Here is a 17,760-nt window from a genome sequence, read left to right as displayed (position 1 = left end):
TGATCCATATTTCCACAATTTTTTTTTTATTCTGTAAAGTTTGGATATCTTGAGATAACTGCTAACACAGGATTGGAAGCATTGTAAACTTAGAAATAATAAATTATTTTTTAATATTTATTTTCAATTTAATAATTCATTGTTTTCAAGTTTATATAAATTGAAAACTTTCTCCAAAACATAATCAAATTTTTGAATTATATTAAAAATTTATAAATAATTTGAATAAAACTCATACATAGAATAATAGAATAATATTATATAGCGAATATATTAATTTATTGTTTTACTTCTGTATAAAATTATATTAGTATTAGATGACAAGATAATATAAACAAGATATAAAATAGGATAAATTTCTGTTTGAATTAATTGTGGCGTTAATATATGTCATAATACTTAATTTAACAAGGATTTCGTGTGTCTATTTTAAATAATAACCCCAGATTCTTTCATAGCTAATTACTGATTGAACTTTACTCATGAAANTCAAACTGTATAGAACACGCTATTTTAATCACAATTCTACTCCATCATTTGCTCTTTCTGACATACATTATTTTTATTTTAAAAAATTTAAAAACATTAAATTATATAATAAAGCGGATAATCGAAATATTGAAACGTGTCAAAAAATATTTCCTTGATTTCCGAGAATTTTTTCTTCTTTTTTATTTATTTTTTTTTCGCCGTGAAAAATTCATTTGGTGAAAAATCTGAGAAAGAGAAACATCGATAACCTTCATCCAGAATTTTTACTCGTAACAAATAAAAGGAAAATATCGGCTATAGAGCAATATTTTTCGTGTTAACTGATAAGATTTTCTTCAGATTGGATGCATTATCGCGCACCATACGTAGATAATTATCTGTAAAGTAATTTAAAATTTCGTAGCTTAATATTCGAATTATAAGAGCTTTATTGAACGGTTCTATATCACTTTGTTAAGTACTGATCGTTACCATTCATAGTGATGAGACGTAATGACCAAAACATATTAAATAAATGCATTATTTTAAGCTAAAAAGAACAAATTTAAAGGGTTTTTTTTCTTCCCTATAAAATTAATAGTTTATATTCTATATTTTATAATTTAGCATTTAAATCTCACCGGAAGCACGTTAAATAGACTTTACGTGTTATGATGATGATTCATCACTCCCTGGATAATTTACGCTTGATAAATATTTTAATTTAAACTATTTTTACTGTTTTCCCTATTACTTATGCATATGACTATAGTATTAAGGATAGTAATAACACGTGCTAAACATTCTTTAACAGAATGATATACATCACCAATTATATGTGCATATCTAATGAAATTATTCATTAGATCTTTAGCATGAAAATATTCCTCGTTTGGATATCACTGATAGTGTGAACTACAGTAAATCTATATCATAAATATCTACATTTTCATAGAAGAATATAAACTAGCAATAAAACTTTATCGGTAAGCTTATGCACATACAGTATAAAGAAGTATATATATTGTAAACTGTTGATAAAAAATGCTAATTTATTATATAAAATAACATGCAATTTATACAATTTAATAATTTTTATACGAATATATTTCTGAAATAAATAAAAATAATGTTTTAAACTATTAAAAATATATATATAATGATGTTCATATATTAAAAGAGTAAATATTTAGAAATAATTTTAAGTAATGCTTCTATAACATTTTATTTATTTTAATATGAAGTAAAAATTTTATTTTTATAGATTTTCTTTATTTTTATAAGGTTATAACATTACTATTTATGAGGGATTAATTTGTAAAATTTTTATAATGATACAGATGTTTGACTATTTTTGTTGAGTTTAAAAGCATCAGATTCCATTTAATTCAATTATTTAGAAAGGAAAATGTCCATTTACTTCCAATTATCAGCGAAAAGTACTGTATTAAGAAGTTATCAGACTAATTGTGTTTTTTGAGTTGTTAAAGCAGCTGAATAGGATCACTTTCATGCAAATTATCTCGCTTTTTTCCTCCTTTTTACTATTGACAGCAAACATTTCCAACTGCCATCAAATAAATGGATTTCTTTCTTCTAAATTCTATTAAAAAAGTAAAAATGTAAGGAAAAAATAGTAGAAATTTCTATCTAAAATAGTATAATTACTATTTGCTATTAACTGTATAAGTCAGAATAAAAGAATTGGTTTAAAGAAAATATTGCGTAATTTGATATTGTAAGTTGATATTTCTTTCTTTTATCTATTTGAAATATTTTACATTATTGAATCATTATTTGAATTTCTATTTTAAAAAAATATATCAATATTTGTCATTTTGAATAAACTACAGTTCAATAAAACTATATTTTTTCTTTGCAATTCCGAGCTATTAATGACTTTTTCAAAACTTTTTACTCATATTTATTTAAAGGAGAGAGTTGAATTTCAAAGTAGACAGTTGAATTTATCACTTTCCGTTTTGGTTTTGATGCAACTTATTAAAGATATAAAGATATTAAAATGGTAAATAGGACTACTCAGCAATAGAGTTCTTTATAGAATTAAATAAAATTCTCAAGAATGGAATTGTCTAGTAGGATTAACTTTGTTTTCGGAATAAAAATTTAATTAAATATTTGATTTTTGTACGTTAAAAATTATTTTCATTCAATATTTAATCCAACTTAATTCTTTGCTTTGTATTATTGAGTGCATTTTCCGTATTTTCCTTTTTTAAATCTCCGTTGAAAAGCTTTTAAGTAGGAAATAAACTATAAGTAATTTTTATTTATTAAATAACTTATATGAAATATTTATTGTAACCTCAAATAATCGATTTTTTAAGAAGAAACATAAAAATCTTGAAATAAATTTTTGTTTAATTTCACATTTTTGAAGTATGAATTTGATAGAGTAGATTCTATTTTTCGGAAAATTGATTCCAATGAAAAGAAATAGAAGATATTATTTTCGTTGATCTGATAAATTTATTTTCTATGTGAACACGACAAGAATACCGACGTCAAGATGTGAAGATTAAGATTCTTATCTAATAAAGAATGGTCCTTTTCCTTTCTAGGACGCAGAAGGTTCTGATAAGACGAAGAAAGATTGGCACAATTACAGCTTAATCGCAGAAGAGAGTAAGCGACAAGGTCCTGGAGAACATGGAGCTGCTTTCTATCTTCCACCCGGAAAAGAGAAACTGAAGGATGAACTGTACAAAGTGAACGGATTTAATGCCTTGGTCAGCGACTACATCGCCTTAAATAGATCTTTATCGGACATTAGACATTCTGGGTGAGTAGCAAGTCGTGTCTCGTGATAACATGTTGGAAATTGGCCCTTTTCTTATTTCTTTGTTAATCCAGATCGAAGGTAAAAGCATTCCCCTCTGGCTCTGTAAGCTCTTAGTTAAATTTCCGCTCAGCACACGCATTCGTTTTAAAATGGTTTCTTTTCTGTAAATTTACAAAAATTCCGAAAGAATGTGAAAATTTAGTTGTTAAAATTTCGATTTTCTACCTTCGTTCTGGCTCAATGCCAAATTTCAAATTAAAATGATAATATAACCAACATAAATTGATCATTCATTTACAGAATATATATGTATATATAAGAAAAAGATAGTACGAGTCATCCAGAACATTTGCTTTACAATATGCACGCCCATCATTTGTCATTATAATTATCGTAATAAAATAATCTAGCTATTATCTCTGTACAATCAATTATTATGAATATCTACTAATTAGAATTTATCAAAATTGTATAAATTAACATACATATTTACCATCGATTATAAAATAAGTTAGCCACATGTTTAAATGCAAACAATAGAGAAAATTATAATGCAAAATATTTAATATTTTAATTGCGAATTACTTTAATAATAAAGTATAAAGCATTAAGTATTTGCTCGTTTCTTTCAAGCTTGTGCGGTCGTCAAATTAAATCTATGATCTGTTCTGATAAGGGCAAATGACGTTAAGCAGAAATAATAAAGATAAGGAAATTTAGAATTGTGCTTATAATTCATGAAAAATCTTAATTGCCGTGGTTAGTATATGAAAGAAACGACTTTTGTGAAGAATAAATATGGTAACTAAGAAATTAAGTAAATTAGGCTATATTAAATTTAATAAGTAGAGAATTATCACGGTTTATAAAAATTACAACTGGAATTAAAACAAATTTTAATATTCTATTTACTTAACAAAAAAAAACGTTAAGATATTTAATTTACCTAATTTTATACGCGATACTTTTTTAGTGTATAAAAAGCGATACTCGAGTTAAGATTTCTGTTTTTTTTGCCCCTAATTATTTTTTCTCGATTAATCTAATATTTTTTTTTGCAGATGCAAGACCAAAATGTACGAAAAAAAATTGCCAGTTGCCAGCGTAGTGGTTCCTTTCCATAACGAGCACTGGAGCACCCTTTTAAGAACTGTTACGAGCGTTCTTAATCGTGCCCCTCCAGAACTGCTTAAAGAAGTCATCTTAGTGGACGATTTTAGCACTAAAGGTAGATATGAATATGTAATAAAACTTGAATATGTTCTGTCACCACTTTTATATTCGATATGCCAAGCAAATTGGAGTGTAAGATTACAATGTTTAAACCGAAGTGGGGACGAGAGCGTAGTGTCTAATTAGGTTTCCATCATTAGCGATAATGATTACCAGAACAGTCTGTGAACTATTTCCATTATATTATTCTTCTTGTTTTCTACAGAAAAGTTAAAGAAGCCTTTAAATGACTATGTAAGGAAACATTTCAAAAACGTCCGGATTCTCAGGGCTAATAAAAGAGAAGGACTGATTCGTGCCCGCCTTTTGGGTGCCAAAGCTACAACTGGTGATGTTATCATTTTTTTGGATTCTCATACAGAAGCTAATGTCAACTGGCTGCCTCCTCTTCTCGGTAAATTATTTTTCTTCACTAAACTTATATTGATTCGCATTTAATTATTTAATAAATCTTAATTTACCATACAAACTTCGCTTGCTTTTCAACAAAATGTATCTAAGTATAATAAGCTAATTAAATTCTGCTTTGATTTTCTGATGATGATAATTTTCAGGAAATATTGAATTACTTTCTAAAACAAAAATTCATTAGTTTATGTTAATTTAAACACTAATTTTTATTATTATTATTTTTTTTTCATACGAACGAAAATCTTTATTTAAGAATATAAATATTCTCCTTTCTTCTTCGTGTTGTGGAGGAATTCGATTTTAATATAGAATATCGAATCCAGATATGTGTTGTAAATTGAAAGTTGGTTATTACTTTTAAGTCTGTAATTGTTTTTTTGTTTTTTCTGAATTTCCTTTAAAATCGATAAAAGCTGCATTCTTCTTCTACAAGATTCTTTTATTGATTCAAAAAGAAAGAAAAAAAAAAAGATTATAAAATAAAGAAAAATTAATACAGGAAATAACTTTATAAAAATTGTTTTATAAAGTTAAATCTTTAATTTAAATTGTCTAAATTGAGTGACTGGAATATATAAGTGCTGTATGTTGTTTATATTAAGTATTCAAATATTCAAATGCGTTTTGCATCTTAAGAGTAACAAAATCGATTTTTCTTCGTATAAAAATATATTTTGCAATTTTTATATATTTTTACAGCATTTAAATTAATGTTTACACTTAAAATTTAGTCAATTTTTCTGATACTTTATAAAAGCAATTGTCTTTAAAAATTGAAATGTTTAGAGTGGGAAACGGAAATAAAAAATTTGTGAAGTTTAAATTTTTTACAAATTAAAATATTAACTAGTGTTTTAAAATTGAAGAATTATTAATAATAAATGATACATCAAGAGATTTTATTTTATGGCAAAGAGAGAAAAAGAAAGAATTTTTTTATATATATAAATGTACATCGGTTTTGTTAATGCCAAGAAAAACTTCAATAGGGCGGAAGTTCCTTACAAAAGTCTTTTTTGAGTGACCTCACATGTATAGCTGCTCATCTAAAATTCTCCAAAACACCGCAGGCTTCTTTTAGATATCCCAGGAGTGTACTAAATTTGCTTGTCTTCTATATATCCAGCACAGAGAGCTTGCTGTTTACCAAAATGTCTTTTGGCTATGTAGGAATGCCTCGATGTAGTATTAAAGAATAAACTCTGTAGCTACTTGCATGGTGAAGGGAAAACCGTTGAATGGTAGCCGAGAGAAGTACTAACAGTATTTACATTTCGTTACTTTAATGCTAACATACGCACAGTAAAGATAATGTCTCTCGAGGCATGTGAATCTAATAAGAATTGAGTGAGCTTATTGAAGATATACAACCAACTTTTGGCTAAAAATACACTTCTGTCTCGTAAAATGTATGAAACGAATTTTTAATGTTGCTTGAGTACTTTGTTTGCTCTTCATTCAACTCCATTCTTTGTTATACAAATATATTTAGATAAAAATGAAAATTTTCTGTCCTTGGTATTAAACCTGTCTTCTTGTTTATTTTCATTTTAAAAGAATATTTGTTAGAGATTGGATAGAATTTAATGAAGCTTTCGTTTTGAATATAACTAATACAATATTTATCTTTTACTTATTAGAAAGCTTATATAAATTTAATTGTTTATTGTAAACAGTAAGATAATTAAATTTTCGTGGGAACATGTATACATATATAAACCTATATAATATATATTTTTAAATAAGAAAGAGAAAAAAAACATTAGTGATTCATGTCGTGCAATTTCGATATGTAGTCTAAGAATAACTCTTCAGATAAGATATGTTTAGAAAGATGATACTTTCATGTGGAAATAAATTGCTACACCGATACATTTCGTTTCTCTTTCAGAACCGATTGCACTGGATAGAAAGACAGTAGTTTGTCCCTTTATTGACGTCATAGATTTCGACACATTCGCCTACAGGGCACAGGACGAAGGTGCAAGAGGTTCTTTCGATTGGGAATTGTACTATAAACGTCTGCCGTTGTTGCCCGAAGATTTACAGCAGCCAACTGAACCATTCAAGTAACTTTTTTGATAACTTTATTTAACTTATTTGATGGGTTAAAGGTTACAAAATACAGATTGAATCTGATATTTTTTTTATTCTGTATATTCTTTTATTGCTTTTGTCGGTGTTTACTAGTTAACCGAATATCAAAATTCGGAAAGATAAATTATCTGATTCCTCTAATGATTCGGTCTGAAGACGTTAACGATCCTGATGGAAAAATGATAATGCTCGGTAGAAGAAGTATCAGACTAGTTCCAGATGAAGCATGAGTGGCATGGATTGAGGAGAGCACGAGTTGACCACACCCTCTCGATGTCCAATCAACTGAACCATGTAATGTCAACAGCGGTGAACAAGTTCTCAGTAAACAGATAGAGCTAACTATAATAGTTAGAACAGGGATGAGGTATCCATGGAAACAAGATATCGTAATCGTAAATAGTCCGTGCACGTGTTCCTGGCATTTTCTTAATGAAGATGTCAATGGCAGACAGTTTAGGATATATTATCCGCATCTTTATTTATAGAATCGCTAGAAACTATTTGTTTATATAATCATTACCGCAGAATTGAATAGTAATTTTAAATTTCCATTGCAAATTGTAAAATATGTACTTCTCATTTCCATAATTAACCCATTTTTAAAGTTCATGAGAACAAATTTAATTAAGTTTTAAATTTTAAAAGTTGTAAATATATGATTAATGCATACATTGATCTCGACAGTGCTAATTGCAGACACGTATAAAATCTTATGTTTAATAATTAGGTCTAAACCTATCTTATTTTATTTATTTACTTTTTGTAATTTAATGAAAAAATCGATAAATATTGACTTTCAAAGTTTGAGAAAATTTTCACACATCTATTTATCTGACAAGCTTCCATGATAAAAACAAAACAATGAGTGGTTTCGAAACTATTCGAGTGTGTCAGGTTGGGTCGATTCTCAACTTAGTTCTGTCACTTGAAGAAAAAAGGACTTGCGGGTTTCAACACTTCTTGCTAGAAAACTAGTTTATTTCTAAAATAAAGTTTGATATTGACAAGGTTTTACTTTCTTTCAGGAGTCCTGTGATGGCGGGTGGACTATTTGCCATTGACAGAAAGTTCTTTTGGGAATTAGGAGGATATGACGAAGGACTAGATGTCTGGGGTGGAGAACAGTACGAATTATCTTTCAAAATTTGGCAATGTGGTGGCCAAATGGTTGATGCACCTTGTTCTAGAATAGGACACATTTATCGAAAATTTGCTCCTTTTCCTAATCCTGGTATAGGGGATTTTGTTGGAAGAGTGAGTAGTTTTTTTTCTTTTTACTTTTAAAACAATTTAGAAAGCATTTTTTTACATTATAAAAATGAATTATGGAGATTGCTTCTATAATCTTTGCCACATTGATTATACTTTCGACTAACTTGATGCAATTTTCAATTTTAAATTTACGTCATTAATCAGCAATTACGGTGAATTTTTCAAAGTTCTCAACATATTAATATAAAATTCAAAGCTAATNTTATAATAACGCAGCAATTTTTTAAAATAAAAATAAATTATTGAGCAAAAGGAATTTTAAATTTTATTTCGGCTTGTATTTTTAAATCTATCTCACTTTAGCTTTTGTTATTAAAAAATGATTTGTTGCTCTCCAATTTATCTTTCTGGAAACTTTCGAAATGTTATACCAAGTGATTTGTCCAAAGTTATCAGAAATTTCTTCTAAATTGAATTTCAGGAAGTAGTTTCTTTACTTTAATATTAACTTTTTTTATGTCTGTTTTTTTGCAACTATAATTATAAAATATATTATTAATTTTTGATCGTAATTCTTCTTCCTTTCGTCGACTTATTAACGTGATGTCTCTTGTATTTTATCGTCGTTATGTTGAAAATCGATTTATTATCATCATTTACGCTAGTTAATATTATAAATTCCAAGATTAATAATTTATTGTAGTAACTAATTCCAATACCATGTGCTAACATACAAACTATATGAATCAGATCTAACAATAAACAATATATACAATATATATAGGATAACGTACATAATATGCAAATCGTGTTGTATTACCTGTTGATTTATTGGTAGTACAACGATTCACTTTAATACTCTTATGTGTGTGTAATAAAGGATAATAAAACTTTAGTGAATATTAATCCATTAATGTATTCTATGCTAACGTTTAGTAGAGATACAGCGAAATTTCTTACGTTAAATAGAATAAATATTAAGAAACTTTAGTTCTAGTTTATATGTTTAATATATCATTTGTCATTTGTACAGTTTTATAGATAATAGTTAGCAAAATATATATAAATATATATATTTATTTTTTAAATATAAAACAAAAAGTTTTAAACGTAATATTTGTCGATACGATGAACTTATTTTACATCAGCTGTTCAAAATTCTTATCTGCTGTCAGAAATACTAAAAACGGGACAATACAATGCATTACATTTTCTATACCTAAGGCGTATTTTCACCATTTTGTCCAGTTCTGCAAGCGTGTTATTGTCTTGGTGGAAACGTGCTTAAGAATGCGTTTATTGCCATGGCTCGATACCAAGAACTGACTGGCTGCTATGATGCGAGAGAATTTAGAAAAGAAAGAACATTTTTCTGAAATTCCATCTTTAAATAATAAGTTGTAGGAATTTAATGATTGTCAATATATAAATGTGCGTGCGTGTTATACACGAAACAAAAGAACAAACAATGAGTTTGAACAAATATTTGTTTTATACAGTTTAACAGTTTCCTCGAATAAAATATTTCGTATTTTTAAACATGTACTAATAACCAAAGCTAAAATTTTGGACGATTCAACTTGGGAATGTTTATTTATTAATGTAGATTTGTTGAAATGCTTATTTAAAATATGTTGATATGTAAATTACATTGTAGTAAATACGATAAAAATGAGATGATTGATGTAGTAAATATTATTCAACAAGGAAATCATATTTTATTGGAATTCAAGAATCATTATTTATAGTATTTGAATACAGAAAATACTTTAAAATAATTTTTCAGAAATATAAATTTTTTTTTCAGTTTTATGTGTAGGAAATATAAATCTTGAAGTTCTTGAAAATTTACAAAGAAGATTTGTTTTAATTAAATTTAGTAATTCGTGCGAAAATTTATTTAGATAATCAATTTTTCTACTGCAAGCTAACGACTAAAATCATTTCATAATATCTGATAAAAATTCTTTGATGTTTTTGTTTCTCCTTAGCTTATTGAAGTAATCATCAAAGAATCTTCTTCCTTAGCTAATATTATAAATCTGCTACGTTCCTATGAAACAGGAAAAGATTTCTCGGAAATGAAGATGTCTTTTATATGATAACTAGGATTAGTTTGTCTTTTCCCAAGTGCTGAAGATTTAACATATTCAGATTATAAGCAATGTCAGTGAGAAATGAAGCATCAACCTGAGCATATCTAATCTCAAGGAAATTTATTTCTGATCTTTCAGTCGTAATAAATTAATCCTTGACAAAATTGAAAAGTGTCCATTATTCACATTTTAATACTAAACTCGATTCGTCCATCAAATTATTACATTAAAATATAATTTTATCAAATATCTGCTTTAATTATAATCTTTTATTAATGAACAATCTATTTTAAAAGTCACGTTGAAGTTTCAGCCAGAGGTAAAACGTCAGAATTTCATTTCTCCAAACTTTAAATCGATCATTTCTAAATTCTAACAACGTTATTTATTTTAACTTTGCTGAAACATCAATTTTATTACCAGGGAATGTGACCAAATATAAAAGCTTTCTTCTTGTGAATCTTAAAGTCTAAAATTTTTTAACACAGAAATTCTAGATGAAGCAATTTCTTTACGACAGAATTTTGAAAATAAAAAAACATTGTTTTAAATATTAAAAAAATGAATGCCTATGCACCAAATTGTTAAAAGAAACTTAATTTTACAGATGTCTCACGATAGAAAGTTAATACTCGTCGATAGATATAAAATTTATTTTAGAAAGAAAGTAGTTTTTTTTTTTGTATCAAAAATGAGTTTTGCTTTACTTTGAAAAATGTTTTAAACATTGAAATGAAAAATAAAACAATAGAATTTATACCTTGGTAATATGAAATGGATACAAAATCATTTCAATCAAATTCGTGTTTGTAATGCATTGAATATAACTCAGTATGTGAAAAACATACTTTCATTTCTAAAAATGAAATGATTATATTGTGATTGTATCTTTTTCTTAAATTTTTTACAGTTTTTAATATCTAATCAGAATCTTTCTAGCACAAACACTGCATTTTTATTCAATTTAAAACTTAAAAACAAACCCTCTTCATTGTACATTTTATCGAATTATAATATTTATGTGTAATTTTATAACAGTGATTTCCATTTAAATCAGGATTTACAGGCATAACAATAATAATTTTATAATTAATTAAAGCTTAAAGCCGTAAATAATTTTTATAATGAATACATTATCATTTGTAAGCATCGTTAAATGTATTATTATATTACAAAATTTAAATAACTTAGACTTAATTAGGTGATATTATAATTAACTTTTGTTAGATTTTTATTAGTCTTTATAAATATATGTACAGACATGTTTTCGTCAATATGTAAAATGTTATAGTATTAAAGGTTTGAATAACATTATACGTAATCACATTTGCAATTATAGTAATAAAGATATATACGTTGCAACATATTTGAATTATTAGTTTATTACACTGTTGTTATCTGCATGCTTTCATATTCTCTCTCTCTTTTTTTTTTCTTTTGCTTGGTTGGATATTATTATTATTCAACATAGCGATTGAAACGCAAAGTCGCCTGCAGATATCGACTTACTGCACGTCATTTAAGACATGCGGTGAAGATACATTGGCAGGGGCTGTAACGCGATTCCTGCAGATATTGGTAAACAAAACGCTGGACTCTGACAAGCGGTTGCCATGACGACTTGTCTAGCTCCCCATCTTTCGTCCCTAGGGTAAATGCGACGTCATGTCCCACGGGTTTACTACAGGCACTTAGCTTACTTCTTTTATATCTAAAAGTAAGAGTGGTTTTACTGTATTATTGGTTTAGATTTAGCTACGGATCCTTTATCTTTGTATTCTCTTTAACAAATTAATCTAATAAATTAGTATCTAGTTAAGGCTTTTTAAAACGGTTCATTAGCTTAATTAAATTTATTTCAAGAAAATATCTAATAATATTTAATCATAAATTAATTTGGAAAAAAAAAATATGTTAAATAATTTCAATATTTTAATATACAGACTTACAAACTTATATCTTTCGTGGAGACAGAGAGATAAATTATAAATAAATAAATTTCTTAAATAAGCAAATATAAAGTTTTATTATTTTTAATAATATCAGTAATAGAAACGATGTCATACTATTTTTAAAAAACGCCAAAGTAATACATTGAATTATATTTTTTGAAAAATCTCTACTTACCAAATAGTAAACAGATTATAAAATCAGGAATATATACTCAATACCTTATAAAATTGTAAAATACGGATCTGTATAGACCCATGATCCAAGATATATTGAATGCCCTGGAGGTTTCGCTTTCCGAAAGGATTCTAAATTGAATCCTTCGAGGAGAAATCTATATTTATGTGCACAATATTCTAACAGATCATACTGTTAGAAATTCGGTACAAATTTCAGTTTACTAACATATAAAACAAAATTTAATATTGTAAATTTATCGAAGCCTTTTTATCATACAGAAGAATGGAAATTTTTCCTTTGCCTATGAAATCTTCTGATAAAATCAGATTTATTTCAAGTTATATGCATTTAAAGATATAGGCATCAATAGATAATCTGAAGCTTACATTTATTTTTTAAATATTAAACTTTAAACAATACAGTTTTCACTAATATTTATGTTAATTTCTATACATTTTAATCACATGAAATAATTTGATTCGTATTTTTAATCAATTTATTTAAGGTAATTTTGCAAATTATAAGGTTATTCATTAATACTTAAGCCATTGCCTGTCTCTACTCTTAAAATTCAATTGTAAAAAATAAAAATTAAAATGTCTTCCATAAAAGTTATGNAATAGAATAATATTATATAGCGAATATATTAATTTATTGTTTTACTTCTGTATAAAATTATATTAGTATTAGATGACAAGATAATATAAACAAGATATAAAATAGGATAAATTTCTGTTTGAATTAATTGTGGCGTTAATATATGTCATAATACTTAATTTAACAAGGATTTCGTGTGTCTATTTTAAATAATAACCCCAGATTCTTTCATAGCTAATTACTGATTGAACTTTACTCATGAAATTAATTTATGATTTCAACTTAATAAAAAACATTTTTTTTGTGCCTTTTTAAATTTTTAATCAATCAAAAAAAATATAATTTTATACAGAAACAATCTTGCAGCATTAAATAAAAATGGCTATTCATATTATTTAACATGTTATTAATTTTTTTAAAATTTGTTAGATATTGTATGGTCTGTATGTTAGAAACTTGAAAATATTTTTTCTCTAATGTGAATTTAATGACTGGTTATTCGAGTAGCATTTAGACGTATTTATTGGTACTTAAAATAAGTTATAATTGTAACGATTTTCATTGAATTATTTAGATAAGAAATGTGGCCAGTGATCTGTGCATCGATACGAGATTTCGTGGCCAGAATCAACGATTCGGACTCGAAAAATGCATTAAAGATAATCCAAAACAGGGTGGAGAACAGGTGAGCTACATGATATCCATTTAATTTAAATTCACAATCTACCTCACTCATAATCTATCGCACATTCTATCAATATTTCAGAGATCACCTTCAGAAACATCCACGGAATTGCATTACCTAAACATATATTCCAAACTCATACAATTCATATTTTTCCTTTGCTTATGGATTACTCAGCATGGAAAAGTTATCCTGCTCTCAGTTCCTTTCATTCTCTTGATACCATCTTAAATTCAAACCGGAAAAATTTTCCAATGATTTAATAAAGAAATACAAAAATCTATATTCAAAAGAAAATATTCTGAATAGCATAATAATAAAAATAAATATTTGTTTTATGAAATTCAAATATGACATAAACGTATTAAAGTAAGCGAGAAGGTAGAAACTAAAAATGTATAAAAAGAGAAAGAATAGTACATCTTCAAAAAATTTGCATGAATATATGCAAAGGAAAATTCTGATAGTTCTATTTATGTGGCATATCAACTAAAAAATTATTTGATATTCACAAAGCATTTCTTCCTTCAAGTTTCTTCGGAAGTTTTTACTTATAATACAATTTTATTTATTTGTTAACAGATTCTTTGTAAAGTAAACTTTTTTTTAAGTTTTGAGAAAGTAATCAATCGCCGTTTTATAGTTAAAAGGTTATTCTGTTCAGAATTCAACTATTTTGTTTCATTTCAGCAATTTGTGCTGAGCTGGCACAAGGACATACGACCCATTAAACGAAATGTCTGTTTTGACGTCTCTAGTTCTGAGAAACATGCTTCGGTTGTCTTGTGGAGCTGTCACGGGATGCAGGGCAATCAACTGTGGAAGTACGACTTGGTGAGTAACAAGCAGTCTCCATTGTTTGATTCCATCTCCTGAGTATATCTAAGAATTGCATCATATCTTAGAATTGCACCCCTCAGAGGTATAAAGTTATCTTTAACTTTACAATACTTCACTCATCAAACTAATTTTAGAACACTTTATTTTCTTTTTAATCCTTTAAATCTAAAAGTTTAATATATTTTTATTTTTTAACTTTTGGGTAGAATATAACAATACTTATTATAAATTAAAGTCTTCTATCGTTATAAATCATTAAAACTTTATAAAATTTTACATTAAATAACACAGTTTATTTATAGCTAGATTCTAAATGGATCGGATGAGAGAAGATTCTTAGAAATTACTTGCAGAACAAGAAATATACTGATTAGGCCGACATCTATTTTCTACTATCTAATTCATAATATTTTTCTACTTAAAACGGGAGAATACAAACAAAATTTATATTTATTTCGCATCAAATGAATGAAAAATCAATACTTTTTTTTAAAAGTAATTCGGTATTCAGTTAACGATAAGAGGTTTTCCCCCTTCTTTCTGTGAAAATATTTAGAGCATTTTTCGATAACTATGAAGAATCTCAATAGGTTTTCAGGTAAATCATACAAAAACATTTTTTTTTATATCTTATAATGCAGCATTTTAGTCTCCAGAGAAGATATTCGAGAAAAAAAAGGATTTTTTTCATCTAACAATGATTGGAACACTTGCAATAACGTTCAAAGAAGACCAAATTTCATCAAAATCGGCTTATCAGTTCAGCTGAATCGTTTCTGCAATAAAAACTTCAGAAAAAAGATTTTATAGATTTCGATAAAATTTCCAGTGTAATTTTTGGTTAAGTTATCTTAAAGATCTAATAAACATTTAGGAATAATCGTAAAGATAAAAATATGTTATAAATTTTCAAGAAAATGCAAACCATTTTCGATTAGTTAATTCGAAGAAAGAAAATAAATTGTTGTTTATGCCATAGAATACTGTATATTTTAAACTTTGTTTTGCCATAAAGATCTAATACGGATTGCCATTTTAGAAAGCCTGAAAAATGATTCTTTAAATCAATCTTTGGGTTTTGTAGAAGTTTTTTCTTACTTTCTTGTCTATCAGCCAGAAACAGATGCAGCTTCAGAAAAATTTGATTTGTATCGTTCTCAGCTTATACACGAATACAATTTAAACTCCATTAATTACAGTTATAAATACGATTTTATTAATTTAATTTAATTTTTTCTTTTCTTAAAGGGTACTCAACATCTTCATCATCCAATCACAGGGAACTGTTTAGACTGTGATGCGGAGAGAAAAGAACTGTTTATGAGCCCCTGCGATCCTCAAAACCAAAATCAACGGTGGACGTTCGAAAGTGTAAATGCCAGTGCTCTTGCCAGTTGGTGAACTATAATTCGTTGACTCTAACATTCAAATTGCGGGCAACACAGGTGTAAGGTGACGACGACCAAAAGTGCCAGACCCGCAAAAAATTTTGCGCGATTGCCTAGTCTTTTTTCAACAGGATCAACTTTTGGGGGAAAAAAAATCACCAGCTAAACTAAGAACGAGAGGAAGAAAGAGACAATATACACATAAAATCTTCCTTGGAATGTGTTGTAGATGTGTGTAATGTTTTATCTCACATGCTAGGTGCTATATTTCAGAACATGGTCTAAACATTTTTTACGTTTAAAATTATTTCTAAAATATTTTTAAATTTCAAATTTCAATGTAAATAATATATTAATAACAAATGTTGATTTCTCGGAATTAATTTTTTCTACAAACTTTCAAAGAAATGTGTATAAAAATTTTAATAAAATGTATCAACTCTTAACGTTTAGATCGTGTTCTGAACATTTTGATTGTTGCGTTGATACAAAAATAAAAAAAAACCAAACAAAATCAACTTTTTTTGTAAGAAACCGATTGTACGTAAATTAAATCTGTGCATAATACGTGTTGTTTATTTATGGTTAAAGTATACTGATTCATGTTATATAACGTGAATAATTTATAACATGCCACCGGTTCTATACGAACGGCTTTTCTACATTCTCCTATTGAATATTGTATAAGCATACACATTATCCATATTTTCATATGTTATTATTAATAGCTGAACACAGTATCGAAGATTAATGAATTAAAATATAAGTGTAAATAATTTCATTAAAAAATGAATGAAATATATTTAAATTTAATTTATTATTTTCGTAATTAGAAGATCAAAATTCAAAAGAAAGGAAAGTATATTTTTCATCGAATTTTTTAAGTTTAATGTTTTAACTTGGTAATTAAGAACTATACAGAACTGTACACTACTATAAGCAAATAGTACTTATAATTGCATATCTGTACTGGAAGAAAATTTATATAATAGTATTTTGAAAATCGGTTTCGAGTTTAAAAACAATAAACATGTACAGTACAAAAAAGGTGTTAACAATTTATTTAATCGAGTTGAAACATATATAAACTTTATTGAAGGCTTCTAAGACACACATAATATTCATTTCTATATAAATATACTGTTTGTATATTTGTTTCTATACAGAAATGGATATAGAAACAGCACTTATCTCTACATAGACATGAATATTGTTTATATTTTTAACGAAATATTTAATATTTATAAATTTAGATAAACTTCAAAATATTTTATAACAAAGTTTTATTACTGTTTAAGTTTGTTATTTAAGTTTAAGTTATTTAGAAAGGACTCAAATGAGAACAATAGGTACAAAGTAATGATCTATATTAAAAGCCTCATGGAATACTATTTATCAAGAGCAGAAATTTATATAAAATGTTAATAAAATTTGTGTATATATATGCTAATTTTATTTGCTAATGCTAATGCGCTAAATGCGAGAATGTAAACAAATTAGAATAGCGATTGAATCGTATGTTTAGGGAAACTTAAGAAATCACTTACAATGTTATGTAAGTTGTAAATGCTTTAATCGAAAGATCATGAAAGATATTCTATATCCACATAGTCTCTTGGGGAAAAGAACAATCGAGGAAAGAATGTTTTCTTAGAGGATAAAAGAAATATAACATCCAAAAAATGATCTGAAATAATATGATGACCATTACAAAAGAGAGAAATTTGGATTAAATTAATTTTATATCAAAAAAAAAGTTTGGATAATTAGAATTGTGTCTTCGGCATATGCTTA

The 17,760-nt window shown here is 26.8% G+C and overlaps 1 protein-coding gene across 1 annotated transcript in view; it reads left to right on the top strand.

Moving 5' to 3' along the window:
• The window catches only part of LOC111623942 (putative polypeptide N-acetylgalactosaminyltransferase 10), an 87,158-nt gene extending 70,625 nt beyond the window's left edge, over positions 1 to 16,533 (top strand). The window contains exons 4-11 of the mRNA XM_023366683.1: positions 3,054 to 3,274; positions 4,336 to 4,502; positions 4,713 to 4,901; positions 6,810 to 6,987; positions 8,044 to 8,272; positions 13,628 to 13,738; positions 14,429 to 14,572; positions 15,827 to 16,533. Of these exons, the coding sequence (XP_023222451.1) occupies positions 3,054 to 3,274; positions 4,336 to 4,502; positions 4,713 to 4,901; positions 6,810 to 6,987; positions 8,044 to 8,272; positions 13,628 to 13,738; positions 14,429 to 14,572; positions 15,827 to 15,979 (1,392 nt within the window). The 3' untranslated portion in view covers positions 15,980 to 16,533. The remainder of the gene's footprint in view (positions 1 to 3,053; positions 3,275 to 4,335; positions 4,503 to 4,712; positions 4,902 to 6,809; positions 6,988 to 8,043; positions 8,273 to 13,627; positions 13,739 to 14,428; positions 14,573 to 15,826) is intronic.
• Positions 16,534 to 17,760: the final 1,227 nt, after the last annotated feature.

The sequence above is a fragment of the Centruroides sculpturatus genome, unplaced genomic scaffold (genome assembly GCF_000671375.1).
Source record: "Centruroides sculpturatus isolate CEXI.00-Female unplaced genomic scaffold, Cexi_2.0 scaffold455, whole genome shotgun sequence".
Lineage (NCBI taxonomy): Eukaryota > Metazoa > Arthropoda > Arachnida > Scorpiones > Buthidae > Centruroides > Centruroides sculpturatus.
The sequence above is the reverse complement of the archived record's forward strand: the minus strand, read 5'-3'. Positions and strand labels throughout refer to the sequence as shown.